At 45.2% G+C, this 18,651-nt stretch overlaps 1 protein-coding gene across 3 annotated transcripts in view; it reads left to right on the top strand.

Annotated features, from left to right (window-relative positions):
• PMCH (pro-melanin concentrating hormone) overlaps window positions 1–18,651 on the top strand; it is a 62,697-nt gene that overhangs the window by 24,511 nt on the left and 19,535 nt on the right. For 2 of the 3 annotated variants that reach the window (XM_078674725.1, XM_078674733.1), the window contains one exon: window positions 17,586–17,773. In XM_078674725.1, coding sequence (XP_078530851.1) covers window positions 17,636–17,773 — 138 coding nt within the window. In that variant the 5' untranslated portion in view covers window positions 17,586–17,635. Of the gene's footprint in view, window positions 1–15,981; window positions 17,774–18,651 lie in introns of those variants that run through there. The other variant, XM_078674715.1, reaches the window with a different exon arrangement.

The following is an 18,651-nucleotide window of genomic DNA, read 5'->3' as shown; positions in this document are numbered from 1 at the left end:
CTGGACTAGTTTTAACCAGAGCATCCCTCATAGAGGGTGCTGTACGAAAAGTGATACCTGGCATGTCCTCCAACAGGGGGGCTAATGTGATATCTGTTTTTAGGATAAGCCAATTAGATTTTAATATCTGTCTGATTTTCCTTTCCTGATTAATAAAAGTGTTAATTAAACGAATAGCAGTTTTCTCAGTCTTAGTGGGCACCAGCTCTAGTGTGTCATCAGTGGTAACCCCAGAGTTGACTATAGAAGTAGTCTGATTGAACATCACTTTTTTAAGGGAACTGGTAAGGGCATCTTCGTTATATCCCCTCCGCAAAAATCTTTGAAAGGAATCATCAAGACATGTTTTGCGGTCTATCTCATTGTTACAAATATGCCTAATCCTTAAAAATTCCCCATAAGGGATGCTTTTAATAAGATGGCGAGGATGATTGCTTTGGGCATGTAAAATCGAATTACCTGCCGTGGATTTTCTATGCATCCTAGTCATGATATTGTTGTCCACAATATAAACCTCTACATCCAAAAAGTCAACACTAACATTGTTAATATTAGCTGTAAATTCAAGATTCAATGAATTTGTGTTGATGTTATTCACAAAATCTTCAGCAGAAGCTTTGCAACCTTGCCATATTATAAACACATCGTCTATAAAACGCCACATGTTAACAATACCAGTTTCAGAGGCTCCCAAACAATCACGGAGCCCACCAAGAACATGCCTCTCCCACCAGCCCACTTGTAAACACGCGTAACTGGGGGAGAAGCATGCTCCCATCGCCACACCCTGCAGTTGTTGGTAGACTTCATTGTTAAATAAAAAATAATTGTTTTTAAGACACAAATCAATATATATATAATGTCCTGTGTACTTTTATGATCTTCCCTGATCGAAATAAAGTTGATGATAATAATGAATGATGATACTAACATATCAGATCCGGCTTTAGCTACAGCATGACTTGACCACTCTGTGATGGTCTCAGTTGTAGCCCCAGTCCCATGACGTTACCGCAGAGGCTATTAACAATGGCCGTGGCCTTTGGGGAAGGGGGGCTTATAACAGGAGAGGTACAGTCCCTTTGCAGTAAGGCAGTCAATATGGATAGATTGTTTTCCAACATGGATAATCGAAGTAAAATATGGTCCAATTTGGTGTCCAGTGCTGACAGCAGGGCTGCTTTGAACATGCCAAATGAAATGGTGTCCAAGTTGGGCCCTACTTGGAGCACTGCTAAGTTTAACTGTGTGCCAGTGTTCTTTCTGCAGTTACAAGGACCCACCATTGAAGTACGCTTCCTCTTTAAGCCCCCCACTCCTGTCCCAGCACCAGGGGTCACACCAGAACTTGCCCTAGAGGCTGCTAACTGGGTGTTATCCCTTGTAGAGACCTCTGGCATAAGAGGGGAGGTAGCCCCAACCTGCTCTTGTACTATGTCCATCAGTCCTACATGAATTGTCTGTGCCTGAACTTGGGAGCCTTCTTGTAGGGCTGCAACTAAACCCTGTTGGTTGGAGGGGATGGGTGAACAAGACTATTGCCTGGTAGCCAATTTGATTTCCTTATCCAGGACCCCAACAGCTCGCTGCAGAAAAGCATCCACAGTGCTCACCGTATTCGAGGGATTTTTTAGATGTAGGTCCTGCCGCCTCCCTACGTTTTCCCATTGTGGAAATGCTTGAATGCTTGAATCCGAAAGTGCCCTGTCTGTTCCAACAGACACCACAACTGCCAAGACATCTTAATGGAGGAGATGTAATTGTTAAGGTCCACAAGATCCACAAAGCCATACAGTTAAGTAAAGATGCTAAAATTAAGGGAAGGGTAAGCCAACAAGTTCAGCACAGAGGTCGTGCGCTGGAAAAAAGAAGATGGTACTTTTACCTACAGTCCGACCGTGTGCGAGTCCTGGCCCAGCTGGAAACTCCAATGATTGAATAATTCTTTAGTGATCGGAAGCAGTAGTCCAAAACCTTATTCCACGGTTCAGGCTGAAGATAAAGGTGTAGAAGCCAAGAGTGGGGGCCCAGCCCAGCCTCCTCTGGGCTCTGACGGGTGCTGATGAGCCCGCACCGCAGGACATGAGCAGCACCTTTAGAGTGTGCGGTGCGGGTCAGCGGGGGCAAAGCTCCACCTCCTTGTGGCTCAGCGGACACTAGGAGTCCAAGTCCCGGCGAAAAACTTCGTAGAAGGAATGCAAGTATGGTGTCCCGCGCCGCGGGAGATGAGCAGCGTGCGCGGCATGGGTCAGCTGGGGGCAAAGCTCCCCATCCTTTTGGCTCAGTGTACACTGGGAGTCCAAGATGCAGCTACCTGCCTGGGACTGGTTGTAAAATTGCTCACACTTCTCACATGAAACATAAAAAACTATTGCAGCAGCCTCTGCTCTTCCTCTGTCCCTTGGCCCACTCCTCATGAAGCTTACCTTCTGTCCTTCTCCTTGACTCTACAATCTCATTTCTGTCTTACAGGCCACAGGCCTTCTCTAATCCTGCATGAAAGGCAAAAGCTCCATAACACTCCTGCTTACCTTACTGAACTGGTTCAGCCAAGCATCCAAGTGGGACATTCCTGGATGAATGCAGATACACCACCCAATGTTACCTTTATATGCAGTATAATTTTTCTTTTAACAATCATCATTTTTAGAACTATTGTAATTCGTTTCTCCATAATTTGTATTTGTCAAAGCTGGATGACAGAACATTTAGATAACACTTGGGTCTCTGGGGCTGAAGGACAATTTGCAATGCATTTTACTGAACTGTGTCATTCCTTCATTTCTTTCTACAACAGATTTGAGGAGGATGATGTGCTTCTCATCGCTGTGATGAATATAGTTTTGTAGTAATTGTCTTTGTCACTCCTTTCTTCAACTTCATGTTCCCATCCATTCATCAAACCCCAAAACCCCTTCCCCCAGGCTGTGTGATATATTGAGGTGTGACTTATGAATTTACACAATAAATTGATCACACGCTTGTTAAAGCTGATGTGGTGAAAGTGACACCAACTCACTGCAGGATCTTCTCTTACTTGAGCAATGGCCCACGCCAGCCCCACTTACCCACCCACGCATACTAATCATATATAACAGCATTCGTCACCATCTTCATTCAGGCCTTGTGTTGCTTACACGCTTAACCTTCTTCTGTCCTGAGTCCCCTCCTCATGAATCAATGGCTTGGTAAGTTTAGTTTAATAGCTCACCGTTGCTCAGACGTTACTACTGCTAGTTTTATATCAGGTCTTCTTTGTCCCATGGTGGTAGTCTGGTCTCTGTCTTTGATAAGTGATTATATATATAGCCCACTAACTCTGTATTTTCTTTCAATGTAGTCTTCTGTGATGGATGATCCTTCTGATAAATCCTAATGTTAGAGTTCCCCTAGGGGGGAGTGGGACCTCACTTGTGATGTCTTGTCTTCCCTGTTAGCGCACAAGCCTGCTACTACTACCACCACCATTTAACCACATGAGCGCTAGCGAAATTCCGCTCCTGTGCTCATGTTTTAAAAAACGCACTTTACATGACGAGCTGGGCTCGTCATGAGCGTGCGAGGAGGCTACCTCATGACGAGCCCAGCTCGTCATGAGCGTCGAAGGGGTTAAAAGGCACCTTGGGAAACCCTGCAATAAGATTTTAGAAGATTGAGATAGGTACAGCCATAACTTCATCTATTCTGGGACGAGAACTAAGTGTTTTTGTTTAGTTAGTAACTTCTACTGAAGATTACGTTTCTTATATATATATATATATATATATATATATATATATATATATATATATATATATATATATATATAACTTTACACAGAGCAATATAGGCATGGGCAGACCCCCTACTAGTCAATATAGTTACAGAGGGCAGTAGGACAAGGGTATAACTAATTGATATATATACTTTGATAATTGGCTTGGTGCTGCAAAAGTGGCAAAAGTTACCATCCTCAAGCAAAGGTAAAGTAAGTAACCTAGCAAATAAATAATTATATAGCAAGGGACTCCAGAATCAGCTAGGGAAAGTCTAGAGAGAAAAGTCAATGTACAGTTAAGTGATGTTCAGAGGGCAGCTTTTTGCCAATTAAGGCGGAGCTAAAAGCAGTGCAAAAACAAAAGACATGAAAAAAAAATTCCCATTTCTTTTTTTAACAAATAATACCTACCCTTTCATCACACAACAGGCCTACCCCTCCCCCAAAAAATAAATATACCTCCCTAACCAATGTCCAAACAGACCAAAACAAAGTCCAAAATTGCCCCAACTGCACTTTCCAATTCCTACTCTCTCCACCCACAACAAATGTCCCTCCCACCACCAAGGTAAATATATTTAAAAAGGGCCCAGAGGGCATCAATGAGGGTGAAGATTCATGCCACCTTGCAGGAAAAGCAGCGCAAGGTCCCGTGGGATGTGGTGGAGGAGATGGTCACTGGGTGATGAGCTGGCAGGCAGCATTGGTGGATTCCGACTGCCGGCGCCGCTGGCAATGGTGTGGCCAGGATTGAGGCGCTGGCAGCTGGCTGGAGGTACTGGGGCAGTCGCACATGCCTCTGCCTCTGCCTCTTCCTCCTTCAAAGCCACCAGCCGGCGATATTCAGCATGGATGGCCTCCAACCAGTGGTGCCACAAATTACTGCTATCGCCTATTGAGATGGTGGACCAGCAGGAGTAACTATATCATGAAAGAAAAACGAATAAAAATACAAATTGTAAATAATGCAACTGCTAACTGCTACTTGTACCATCACCTATCAACTCTAATCTAGTTGATTATATGTTAATGGTCAACAGTTATCAATTTGTGTCTATTGTCCATTATTGGCATTCAAAGTGACAGATACAAAAAATTCTAAATGAGGAACTTTAGCGGTTTGTAAAAGTTGTCTACAGAACTGACCATGCAAATGACCTTCTTCTTAAATACATCAGAAAGGGTCGTACCCAGCCGGGCCTCGAGGTGGCCGCAATTAATTGAAACCCCAGATTGAGCCTCGTTCAAAAGCCTGTTCATCTGTTTCTCTGGGTTGGATCTTCAGCTCTGCTGGTGTGCAGCTATAAGAAGGTGGAGAACTCTATAGAGCACTGACAGCTGAGGCCAATGGATTACACGGCTGTAGCCCTCCATGCTACCTCTGGCCCATCTACTGGGGTGCACAGTTGTGCAAATTCCAAGATACAGTGATGGCAGTCTTGCCTTATCAGCCCTCTGAGTATGAGCCGGAGGGTAGTTAAGGATGCATTGGTAGCTCTGTGCCCTAGAGAAGAGATGTGGACAGGGAAATCTGTATGAGCTCACAGTATAACTTAAGCTCAGCCTACCAGAGTGGCAACCTGGACAGTAAGTCAGGGTGGAGAGGAAGCTGAAAAGATCAATCAATCAGGATTCGAATGGCACGGCTGCTTGACTCGTGGGTGTCTCAAGGTGCTGTTAGGGCATGCTGTAGGATCACGTTGCCCGTACCTATTGGTTGAACATCCAGGTCTTGAGGTCCTTCTTGAACTGTTGGAGTGATGTTGAGGCTCTGAGGTTCAGGGGTGGGTGTTCCATGCAAAGTTCCCTCTAATTTTTTCCTCTGTGTTCTGCAGTGTAAGGTCTCTGTGCGCTGCAGCCATTGCTATGTGTGCCAAGGACCAGGCCGAGCATGTGGGTGCAGTGACAAATATCAGTCCACAAATCGCTCCAAACTTTTGCTTAAAAAGTGACAATATGGTGCATTTCCACACATACAGCACCACATGATGGGTCTTAAGACAGGTTTGCAATTTAAATACACAAACTATGACATAAATTGGTTACACTGGCAAGTACACTTTGGCTTTAGAACAGCACAGGACTCCAATGGTAGTTCCAATATAAGATTTCACGAAAGATTCTCAACTAGAGCTCTGTTCATAGGGTGGGGAAATGTTGGAAGCCTATACAAGAACGCATACCTGGGGATACATGCAGGGGAGCACATGTTATGCCCCCTGTGAGCACGCACCCCCAGTTCCTGCAGGGCATGGACTTGGCAGTCCATGCCCTGCAGGAATTCGCTTTGGCATTCCAATTTCGGTGCCTTTATTATAGGCACCGCCATGGGACAGCCTGCGCTTTGAGATCTGCATGGTGCACATTCTTTGCAGCAGGCATATTAACCCTCGTTGCTACGGTAAAACTTCCACCAGAGAAAACTCTGAGAGTTATTTTGACATATTTATTATTGCATGAGAATTGCTGGGGCAAGGAATGTCGCAGCAAGTGCTTTTAAAACAATAATATTCCCTCATACACGGCGTTCCCACTCGAAGTAAGCACAAGTACAGTGCCACCAGTCACACCGCCCTAGAACCAGCCCTGGCACCGAAGCTGAATTCTATTAACCAAAGAAATGCAGCAAGTCTACTAGGGACATCTTAAGGTTTTTGGGGGCCCTGGGCCAAACCTATTTTGGGTGCCCCTGTTTAGAACAGGTTTAAATTAATGATTATATTTCAGCTCTTTGATGTCCTCATAGGCCAGGTCACTGACAGTATACAGGCCGCAGCGCAATTTTCCGAATTCTAAATGTGTTTACATCGAATATTCAGGGACAGTGATGTGTGTTATCAATATTGTAACACATCAGCAGTTCACTAATATTACTGCAAATAATATCTATGGCACACTCCCATTTCTCATATGTTTGGTCCTATTGCAATCTAAAAGAAAACTTTTTATGGATGTTGCATGAAAAATAAACATTTCTCTGCAGAATGGCTATAATAGACTCTCACACCACCCTCCTTAAAAATAAATTAAGGGATAATGGTATTCAAAACAATCCGTTTAGTAATTATTCAAGGTCATGACGGCAAGATTATCAGGAGGCTCTGCTGAAAGGATGGGGCCCTAGGCCACAGCCCACTTTGGCCATGCCTTAAATTGTCTCAGAAATCTCAGCCCTGCCAAGTATCATGCATCAGGTGTTAGACTAACGCATTTCAGTGCGGTGGTCTGCATCACCGCACTGAAATGTAAAGTCACGATAATTGCGGGTCCTCAGGAGGGCTAGTAATCATGCACTAATACTGACTGATTGATTTTCACTGACTAACTCTAACTCATGTGCATATTTTTAACTGACTGATTTTAACTCCTGTGCGCTTATTTCAGTTTTCTACAGACTGCCCCCTCCAAGCAAAACAAAGCTGAGTCAGAATCGTAACTTTCACTAGATGCGTGAGGGGCTAGGCAGTGGGTGCGCGTTCACATTAGCGCTGCAAGTAGGTTCAGAGCCATAGTGGCTGAAGGCTGGAGTAGGCACATCACTGCCCTGACCAAGTGGTGCGGAAGCAGTGATGACCCGTGCTGTCAAAGGCAACCTGGTGGTAAGTTCTCAGTGACTGAGGGGGAATTACGGGGAATCATATGGGATCATGTTCATGGTGCAGGGCAAGTATGACTTGATGGAATGGTGGAGTCGCCTATCGCCGTGGTGTCAAGTGTGCGACAGATGGGTTGAGTATGTGACTGCTAACGGTGCACCTCCTTCGCCTGTTTCACAACGCATCTGCTAGGCCTCTTGTGGATTAGAATATCTGCTTTCTATGAGAGGACAACTCGGCATATAATTGACAGTGTATGGTTTCCACATTGAGAAACATACCGGCGTTTACCAAGGAATTCGTTAAGGTGAAGCGGCCCGTACTAATTGCTGCTCCTCGGGAGTCGCCTCGCAAAATAAGTAGTGCCTCATGAGGCATTTCTCTCACTGCTTCAAAATGTACTTTCAATAATTAATAGCACCTGGTGCCGGTCCAATTAATTTCAGCACCAGCGCATTAAGTCAGCAGAGCTGCCGGCCTGGTCATTGCCAGTGGTGTGTAGTTCTGTGACAGACTGTGGCTGCAGGGCTGTATTGGTTACATCATTTTTTTAACAGTATGATCAGGTTAACTAGGTTAGTGCCCTTCCAATTTTGGGGGCTTGCTCAGGGACACAACTAGACCCGAACTTCGGGGGGCTACACTCCCAGCCAGTGCGGGCCCTAGCCATGGTTGCACATGGTGCAGTCTTTTTTGGTGCCCCCTCCCCATTTCCTGCTTCTCCATGAATTCCCTCACAATCATTCACCTAAAATGCACCTCATATATAGCACCTTTCTGACAAACATTTCTTTTTTTTATAGCGCTAGTCCTAGTTTACTCACACTCAGTTCTATGATCTGCATGGTACACATTCTGTGTAGCAGGCACATTAACCCTCTGTGCTGTGTGGGTGGGAGGAGTGCCCATATGAGTGCACAGTGAGCAATGCGACAGTGTGAGAGTAGGGTAAGAGGAGTGACTACAAGGTGAGTGAGGTGACCATATGAATTTGGGTGCAGATGTAAGTGCAGAGTGGGACGAATTAATTCATGGTTAGGGATGGGCTTGTTTGAGTGAGATTGCAGATTGAGCAGTGAGGGGGACAGGTGAGTGAAGTGTCACATAAGTGCAGGGTGAGTCTTGTGCTTGTGTGACTGCAGGGTGAGGTATGAAGTGAACAGAGCAAGTGCATTGGGAGTGTAGTGATCGCTGTGAGTGCAGGGTGAGCGGGTGAATGGTGTGAGTGCATAGTAATCGGTGTGAGTACATTGTAATCGCTGTGTGAGTGCTGGGTAGCGTGAAAGTGAAGGGCGAGAAGGAGGAGTGTGTTATCTGAATGCATGGTGCATTCACAGACACTCAAAGTAACTCAGCATGTTATTGACGGCGGCTTAGGGTTTCAGATATAAGTTAAAGTATTGCTATTATGGCGTTAATCAGTGATCGAGGGTGAAGGAAAAAATAATGTAGTGATCCTGCAACAAATTTCCAATGTTATGATTAAGGTTGTACGGTCAATATTTTGATATCCAGACAGTACAAAAATAAACAGTCACCGAAAGCCATATTTTCCGCACGTATCTGTGCATACTTCGAACAGCAAATATAATTAGAAAGTACTTGTAATTGTGTTCTAGGGATGCCTGAATGATCCATGACTGATAATTAAAGGGAACAAAGACAGAAATGTCAAATCACAAATGTTCCCATGAGGCACAGGGTCAGACTGATTTGCATATAGCCATGTCTGAACTGGGGTGGCTGAGTGGGCTAAAGAATGGTGAGGGATTAAACCCAGATCAGTTGACTGGGGGTGAGTGTTTGATTTGCTCAAACGCTCCGTCCATCATCCCCTTTTGTATCACTTTGTTCGCCCTAAGTGTGGCAGGGTATGCTCAGACGTGAGTCCCTTGCTCACTTGGCCACTGGATTCAAGATAGCCTGGCTGATGAGGATTATGAATCCGAAACCGGTCCCAGGATGCTTGTTTCCGGTCCATGGAAGACATGGCTTGGCAGTTCGGGCTGGACTGTTCCCATGAGGCACAGGATCAGACTGATTTGCATATAGCCATGTCTGAAATGGGGTGGCTGAGTGGGCTAAAGAATGGTGATGGATTAAACCCAGAACAGTTGACTGGGGGTGAGTGTTTGATTTTCTCAAACGCTCCGTCCATCATCCCCTTTTGTATCGCTTTGTTCGCCCTAAGTGTGGCAGGGTATGCTCAGACGTGAGTCCCTTGCTCACTTGGCCACTGGATTCAAGATAGCCTGGCTGATGAGGATTATGAATCCGAAGCCGGTCCCAGGATGCTTGTTTCCGGTCCATGGAAGACATGGCTTGGCAGTTCGGGCTGGACTGTTCCCATGAGGCACAGGGTCAGACTGATTTGCATATAGCCATGTCTGAAATGGGGTGGCAGAGTGGGCTAAAGAATGGTGATGGATTAAACCCAGATCAGTTGACTGGGGGTGAGTGTTTGATTTGCTCAAACGCTCCATCCATCATCCCCTTTTGTATCGCTTTACATCACAAATGAATACATACTTTTTTATTTATAACCCTATTTAGTGTCAAGACGAGGTCTTTGCGGGCTCTTTAAACAACAAATGGCTGGCATTTTTCTTTTGGCAACCCTAATCTATATTCCTTTTCATGAAATGGATTCTCACACTACCACAAAGGAATAGGCAGAGTGGGGGGGGTGGGCCAAGGGGTACTGGAACCAGAAAAAAATCTAAGCCTCTGTAACCAGTTTACAAATGTATGTAAATAAGCAAATGGTCTTTAAAGACCTGTGAAAAACGTAGGCGTGCCGGAGATAAGACTCCAGACACTGCCCAGCCGAGTCCACAACACAATCTGCCCTTCTCTATTAACAAATTAAATGCAGCAAGTCTACAAGCACGACATGTACTTTCAGAATCAAATTAAAGCACACGTCATGCTTGTAGACTTGCTGCCTTTAATTTGTTAATAGGGCAAAGCTGCAGGGCAGATTGTGTTCCTTTGTTAAAGTAATCATGTTAATTGCAACACATGACGGGAGCTGCAATTACCATGATTATTTTAAAAAAAGGCACACAATCTGACCATTTTCGCGCCGCATGCATTTTAAAAGCGGTGGCGTGACAGTCCTCAGCTGCCTGGGAGACATAGGTGCGCGCGCAGACCTTACAGAGAACAGTGGTTCCACGTCTTAGCCACTAGGTTGGAGATGGAGCGGCCTCTGCTGTTTGTCCAGTGGATGTGCTGGGTAGCTGATAGGGGGAGAAATCTGGAATGGAATTCCCTGGTAGGTTGGTGGAAATGCACTAGCTTGTTGAGTAGCCCAGTCCTTTGTTGCGTAGTCCCTTGTAAGAGTGGGTGAGCTGCTTGAACTAGCATCTATTCACGACTGGTAGCCAATGGAGTTTCCTGATGTGAGTGGTGATGTGCGTCTTCATCGGAGCTCGAGAATGAGCTGGTGCGTTCTGGATGGTCTGGAGTTTCCTCATGAGTTGGGTGGTGATTTCTACATAGATGGAGATGCTGAAGTCGAGTCTGCTGGTGATGAGAGCTTGTGTGACAGTTCGCCTGGTGTTGGGTGGGAGCAATATAAAGACTTTCCTGAGCATTCGGAGGGTGAGAAAGCAAGGAGAGGAAACACTGCTGACCTGCTTCATGGATAGCTGGCTATCGAGGATGATGCTTAGGTTGCAGGAGTGTTTGGTGGATTTGTGGGTAAGGCCCAGCTCAGGTGGTCACCATTCATTGTTCCTTAGGGTGCCCTGCCTTTCTCAAAGATGAGTACTTCTGCTTGGTCTGTGTTGAGTTTGAGATAGTTGTTGTTCATTCAGATGGCCACATCCTTCATGTAACTTTGGAACCTGTCTTTAATGGTTGTTGGGTCATTTGTCTGTGAGAGGATGAGTTTGCTGTCTTTATTGAGAGACAGTGTTTCCATGCGGCTGTCAGACTGAGGCTCCCACTATTGGAGATTTTGTATCCGATGACTAGGTTTTTATTGAGCATCTAACCTTATATGCAGCCACCTTCTGAGATGATAATGTAGGGTCTCTACCTATATCAGTCAATTGTTTAATTGGCAAACAAATGATGGATGGAATGCAGAACAAATCAAACATTCACCCCCAGTCAAGAGATCTGGGTCAAATCCATTGTTCTTTTGCTCACAATCCCACCCCACTTTAGACCCAATCATATGCAAATTAGTCTTGACCCTGCTCCTCATGGGAACAGTCCAGCCCGAACTGCTAAGCCAGGTCCTCCCTGGACCAGAAGCAAGCCTCCTGGGACTGGTTGCGGGCTAACAATCCTCATCAGCCAGGCTAGCTTGAATCCAGTGGCACACTGAGCCCGGGACCCACGGCTGAGTATACCTGGCACATTTAGAGTGAGAAAGCATAAGACGCACAAATGATGGATGGAAAGTGGAATAAATCAAACATTCACCCCAAGTCAAGAGATCTGGGTTAAATCCATTGTTCTTTTGCTCACCATGCCACCCCAGTTTAGACACAGTCATATGCAAATCAGGCTTGACCCTGCTCCTCATGGGAACAGTCCAGCCTGCACTGCCAAGGCAGGTCCTCCCTGGACCAGAAACAAGCATCCAGGAACAGCTTCAGGGTAACACCACTCAACAGCCAGGCTAGCTTGAGTCCAGTGGAACAGTGAGTCCGGGACACACGTTTAGGCATACCTGGCGAACTTAGTATGAGAAAGCAAAAGATGCACAAATAATGGATGGAATGCAAAACAAATCAAGCATTCACCCCAGTCAAGAGATCTGGTTAAATACATTGTTCTTTTGCTCATCATGCCACCCCAGTTTAGACCTAGCCATAAGCAAATCAGTCTTGACCCTGCTCCTCATGGGAACAGTCCAGCCCAAACTGCCAAGCCAGGTCCTCCCTAGACCTGAAATAAGTAGCGTTGGACTGGTTTTGGGATAACACCCCTCATCAGCCAGGCTAGCTTGAATCAAGTGGCTCAGTGAGCCCAGGACCCACGTCTGGGCATACCCGGCGCAGGATATCACTCCCCTCTGCTGGACTGACCCTTCACTAATTACTTTCCATCTGCACTCGGCTAAAAGTTGTTCCCTCGCCAAGCCAGTAGGAAATTCAATAGAAGGTAGAGCTTGGAATAAGCTCCCTGAAATTAAAAACAAACCCTTTATTAGGATCCCATATTTTTCATCAACAGATTCGACGGAGTTGAACTATAATAGGTTTGAAATGGAAAGTATAAAAAGTCTAGACGAAACTATACCCCTGACTACCCAGAAGAAACCAAAAAAGCTCTCAGCTCCTTGGTACGATCTTACGCTGAAAAATGCGAAACTCAGATGTTGGCAATTGGAAAGGTAATGGAGACGCCAGTACCTCGAGATGGATAAGCTCATTTTAAGAAGTACACTGAACGAATATAAAAACAAACTAAGTAAGGTCAGAGCAAATTACATCTATGAGCAGATCACCGCTGCCCCTAATAAAGAGGAGAAAACTTTCGAAATTCTTAAAGAATTAACCGATCCATCCTGCTTCAAGCAAGTGATCACTCCGTCACAGACATTGTGTGACAACCTGTCGGAATATTTTGACAGCAAAATCACAACTAGTTTGGAAGAGCTCAATAACATACCAACAGTTACACACTCGAGTGCACATTCCCACAGTTCGAACCTACTTCCTGTCCCTCCCTCCTTAGATCTTTTTCCTGCCGAATTACCACTGGTGACACTCACCAGACTGGATCCTATCTCCAGCAAAGACTTCAAAACCTTGTTTAGAGCTATTAAATCAGGATCCCCGCTGGACCCGATGCCCTCAAAGCAGTGGCTAGTATGGGAAGAAGAGCTGGCAGGCCCCCTTTGACAACTCTGCAATGACTCTCTGGAACCCCAGAGGGTACCCGACTGCTGGAAGAAAGCAATAGTAAAACCATTGCTGGAAAAAGCTCTTTCTGATCCCGCAGACTGGACTAATTTCAGACCTATTTCCCTTCTTCCTTTCCCTATAAAAATCTTGGGAAGGCACATAAGTTCACTGCTGTCACAACATCTAGAAGACTCTGCATGGCTTGAGGAGGAGCAATTCGGATTCCGTCCTGGTCATGGTACAGTAACCCACATGATCTGCGCAGCCAATGAGCTAAGGAGGACCACTGACGATGGACAATCAGCCGTCCTTGTCCTCCTAGATCTATCGGCTGCATTCAATACGGTTAACCATCATATCCTCACATCCAGGTTCTCAGCAGCGGGTGTGGGGGCACCAATGTTAAACTGCCTAAAGTCATACTTGCACAACTGCTATCAAGCCGTATCTCTCCCCCCGTTTTGTTCCAAATTCAGAAAAACAACTCATGGTGTCCCCCTGGACTCTTCCCTAAGTCCTATCTTGTTTAATGTTTACATTAAACCTTTGATTACACTCATAAAAATGTATAACATCGAACTAATGAACTACGCAGAAGACACCCAATTAATTTTGTCATTGAATAATTATCAGGAGGATACTATCAGAAACTTTCAAGCGTGCGCTATTGACATCCTTGATTGGATGAACTCCAATTCACAGAAGATGAATGGAAATAAAACAGAATTTCTTTGCTGCCCTTCCACCAAAATCCCGATGTCCCTACCATCGAACTTCTGGCCGCCGCCCAGGCCCAGCTATGGAATAGGCTTCCAGCCTCCTTACACTCTCAAACTGACCTACAAAAATTTAGGAAGGCACTGAAGACCTGGCTATTTCCCCACTAGCGGCCACTGTTTAGCTTTCCATCTGCTACATCTTACAAAATAGGTTAGCGCCAGGATACATTTATTGGTCAAAGTGCGCTCTATAAATAACACCTACAATACAATACAATGTAGGGCAAGAAAGCATAAGTAACACAAATGATGGATGGAAAGCTGAACAAATCAAACATTCAACCCAGTCTAGAGACCTGGGTTAAATCTATTGTTCTTTTGCTCACCATGCCACCCCAGTTTAGACCTAGCCACATGCAAATCAGTCTTGACCCTACGCCTCATGGGAACAGTCCAGCCCGAACTGCCAAGCCAGGTCCTTCCTAGGCCAGAAACATGTAGCCTGGGACCGATTTTGGGATAACACCCCTCATCAGCCAGGCTACCTTGAATCAACTGGCACTGTGAGCCCAGGACCCACAGCTGAGCATACCCTGTGCACTTAGGGCAAGAAAGCAAAAGACCCACAAATGATGGACGGAATGCAAAACAAATCAAACATTCACCCCCAGTCTAGATATCTGGGTTAAATCTAATGTTCTTGCCCAAACGTTGGTCCTGTGCGATCCATGCCCCTGGAGTCAAGCTAGCCAGGCTGATGAGGGGTGAAGCCCTAAAACCAGTTGCAGGATGCTTGTTTCTGGTCCAGGGAGGACCTGGCCTGGCAGATTGGGCTGGACTGTTCCCGCTGGTAGCAGTGTCAAGACTGATTTCCATATGGCTGGGCTTAAACTGGAATGGCACAAGAAGCAAAAAAACTATGGATTTAGGCCCAGATATCTGCACTGGGGTGAATGTTTGACATTGTTCAACATTCTTTCCATCAATTGTTCTTTTTGCATATGTCACCCCAGGTGAGACCGGTATGCTCAGACGTGGGCCCCGTGCTCTCCATGCCATCGGAGTTAAGCTAGCCTGGCTGATGTGGGATGAATCCCCCAAACTTGTCTCAGGAAACTTGTTTCCAGTCCAGGGAGGACCTGACCTAGCAGTTCGGGCTGGACTGTTCCCATTGGTAGCATTATCAAGATTGGTTTGCATATGGCTGGGTTTAAACTGGAATGGCATGGGGAGTAAAGCAAATGATTGATTTCAGCCCAGATCTCTGCACTGGGGTGAATGTTTGATATTGTTCAACATTGTCCATCAGTTGCTCTTTTTGCATCTGTTTAATTGGGGCATCCTATCTGGAAGTCCTGTTTACTGTGTTTATTGCTCCAACATTGCATGCTGAGTCACCGTGAAGGGAAGGTGAAAAAATTGAAGCAGTGTTCTTTGCTTCACAAAGTACTCCATCTAAAGAACTGTACTGGCACCAAGATGACCTAAGGAAAGGGTTCCTTGGTTAAATTGGTAAATGTCTAATTTACATAAATAAGTTACTGCAATTGAAGCCACAATGTACAATGCAGCACAAAGTTTGAGGACCTGGCAACGATTGTCCTGTCAGTGGAACAAAAGCAGGAGGCACCTGTAACACTGCATGAAAGGTGGGATGGCACAACATATGGCTCGGCTGCGGAAACTGTGGTCTCTTAGGAAGAATGGAATGGTTGCTTTGCTCAAATTGGTTGATAAGACTGATGTATTGGATAACAGGAGGAAGGGCACCTACACTTGATTTTTGGGCGTGACATCAGAAATAGCGGAGTGCTCTCCGTGGCTATATATCTGAGCTCCTGAGTTGTTGGGCATGGCGCAGAGTGCTGACTGACGTTGCTGTGAAAGCCTTTGGACCCTCCCCAAATCCAAAGCAGTATGGAGATTCTGATAGGGCACGGTGGTGAGGGTAATGTACTCACTGGAATGAAGGGACCAGGGTTTGCCTGCAGCTGTACGAAAGAGTACTATTATGTATTTTCCTTATCTGAGTCCTACCACACGAACCAGAAAAGGGCCCTAGTGGACATCACGTGAGGCCTTGAAGGCAGAGGTCCTAATGCGCCACTGGTACACAGAGGTCTGCTGAGGATGGCGCATGGAGCGACCACGTTCCTTTTTCAGCATGTTGACTCAATGAATGTCTTGCTAGTCACCTCAGTCTCTGGAACTAGTTAATAAGGAGCAATGGGTTTGGGCCTCCCTATTGGCATATGGGAGAAAGGGACAGGATGAGTTGGTTACTGTGCCAGTGTGGCCCTAGAGGATTCTTTTTCTGGGTTTGATAGTTGGGGGTATGCTGGTTAATTAACAGAATGTAGATATATGTTGCACTTTCTCCTTTCCCTAATAGTATATTGTTCTTCTCCCTGACTCTTTGAAGGGTATTGTTTTATTCGCTATTAATCTCCTGGGGAACAGCTTATTCAGAAACCAAACTGGAGGTTGTTTTCACTCTGCATGGCAGTTTACTCCTGTGGGTTCGACACAGATAAAGTTTGGAATGCTGTCATTCTTTGGTTTTCTTTTGCTGATGCTGCATAGTTGATTTTCATACCAATAAACACATTTAAAACTATAAATATATAAATAAATTGTGTTTGTAGGTCCAATGCACAAGGTCTAGTCACTGAAAACGACTGTACTGTATTCAGAAGCAGTTTCCTGTAGCATGGGTTCAGCTGCCTGGAACAATGGCCTGCCTGCTCCGTTTAAAGTTTCAATCAGTAACAGTTTTATGAAATTCTCTAAGACCAAATGGGACCTACACAAGTGAAGGCCTTTTATCAGCCCAAATGCAGGCCATGAGGACCAAGAATGACCTTCCTAACACACCTTCATTAAAAACACCTTCCGCTTTCATCCCCACTTGAAACACCTGCGTGGGTTCTGGCTTCTTACAGTCTCAGCAAGACGTTCTCCAGGAGCCGAGCAGCCCTCTGGGTAATGAACTGCATTACAAAGAGAATGCTGGAAGAGGCTGGGGCACAAAAGGCACTCTGCAGTTCTTCTGTCCTGATGTAAATCCCCCCCGCTGGGATTGCATTCATTCCACAATCTCAGTCAACAGATAAAGAAGTATCAGTCCAAAGGCTCCTTGTTTATCTGCCTGACTCAGTTGGTTGTCCAGAAGTACCTTCTTCCCGTTGAAAATTAAGTGGCGCTTTCAGACCTCTCAAACCAAAACATAATCCGCACAGAAGAAAGACTATGGTTTTCATGGCCCCCTGCTCGCGCAGGTAAAATCCCCTCTATTCAGATGCAATCTTAATCCGCAAGTCTTGAGCCTCTCTTATGAGTGTATTTGTCATTCAATCGAAAAGTGAAGATTAATTGAGTCATTCCAAAACCTAACTTTTCATAGTGATAGGCGTCAAAAAGACGAAGTCGCCCTCTTCATTGATGAGTCATTGACCAGCAATGGGGCAGCCCTCCCTCCAATGGGTTCCAGTCTCTCTGCTGCTATATAATGGCCGTCACCAATGAGTGGGGGTCATAGCTCTGGGCAAGAGACGGCTTGCTACGCTGCTCTATGCAAAGTGGTCGAGGATGGTAAGGATGCGCTTCTTGTCTTGTTTAGTAATGGCGCTCTCTTTGTTTTCTCAAGGCTTCCTGCTTTCCTTCTCCAAGTCCATACGGAAAGCTGAAGGCGACGAGATGCTCCTGGACACCATTAGCCTTGGAAAAGCCTTCCGCAGCGGAGACACAGCCGAGAAGTCCATGGCTTCCCCTCTAGAACATTTTAAGAACGAGGACAGCAGCTTTCTGGATGAAGACGAAGAGAGACTTGCCAAGGTAGGGGTGTTCAAAATTTAAAATCGTCCTTCAATTCTGAGAATTGTGCCAATGACATTTAAAAAAGGTATAGCCACAGTGCTGCAAAACGCGTCTAGCAACCTTTACTGGACCATCACCAGCTACATATTTGCATTTTTTGCAACAAACAGGAAATGCCAGTCGGCATGCAGCATAGTGGTGTTCTAAAAGTATAAAAGTACAGAATGTTTAATGCCCTGGATTAAGTATTTCCTTGCTTGCCCCCATGAAAAAAATCGCAAGGTCCAACATTTGGTTCCTTAATAAAAATAACTCAAAACATTCATGGAATTGAATTGCAATTTTAAAAGATTGTAATTTCTGGCGGAGAGTTCATAATTAGGTAGATCACTCATAATGCGCTCTCCCATAGCCAGCCCTTTCAGATTCCCCCATTACCCTCAATTTCATTTCCTCTACATTTCCAGTCTAGACACTCCTGTTTCTTGCCTCTCCCTCCTTCCAACTCAAAACAAATGCACCCTCAAGAGCTTGCTTCACTCCGTCTTTTATTTCCAAAGATACATGCTAGTTCTGTCCAGCAGACAGTTAAATTATTTTTTTTAAATCCTAAAAAAAAATACAGAAATGGGTGTACACAGAGGGACTTATAGTCATCTCATTTAAGCCATTTGTCTGCATATTTACATTTTGATCCACCCACCACAGAATGATTTCGCAGTGGGTCAGCCCATTTCAACCATTATCGGTCTTCACTGTGAATGGCGGAATTGTGTTCTTGCACATGTCGTAAGAATGGTTCATTTAGTTCAGAGCTGGTAGGTCAGTCTCTGCTTTTATTACATTTTTAAGTCTGGGGTTAGGAAAGACTGACACCCAGTTATATAATAATAACA

This window comes from Lissotriton helveticus, chromosome 1_1 (assembly GCF_964261635.1).
Source record: "Lissotriton helveticus chromosome 1_1, aLisHel1.1, whole genome shotgun sequence".
NCBI classification, from domain to species: domain Eukaryota; kingdom Metazoa; phylum Chordata; class Amphibia; order Caudata; family Salamandridae; genus Lissotriton; species Lissotriton helveticus.
The sequence above is the reverse complement of the archived record's forward strand: the minus strand, read 5'-3'. Positions and strand labels throughout refer to the sequence as shown.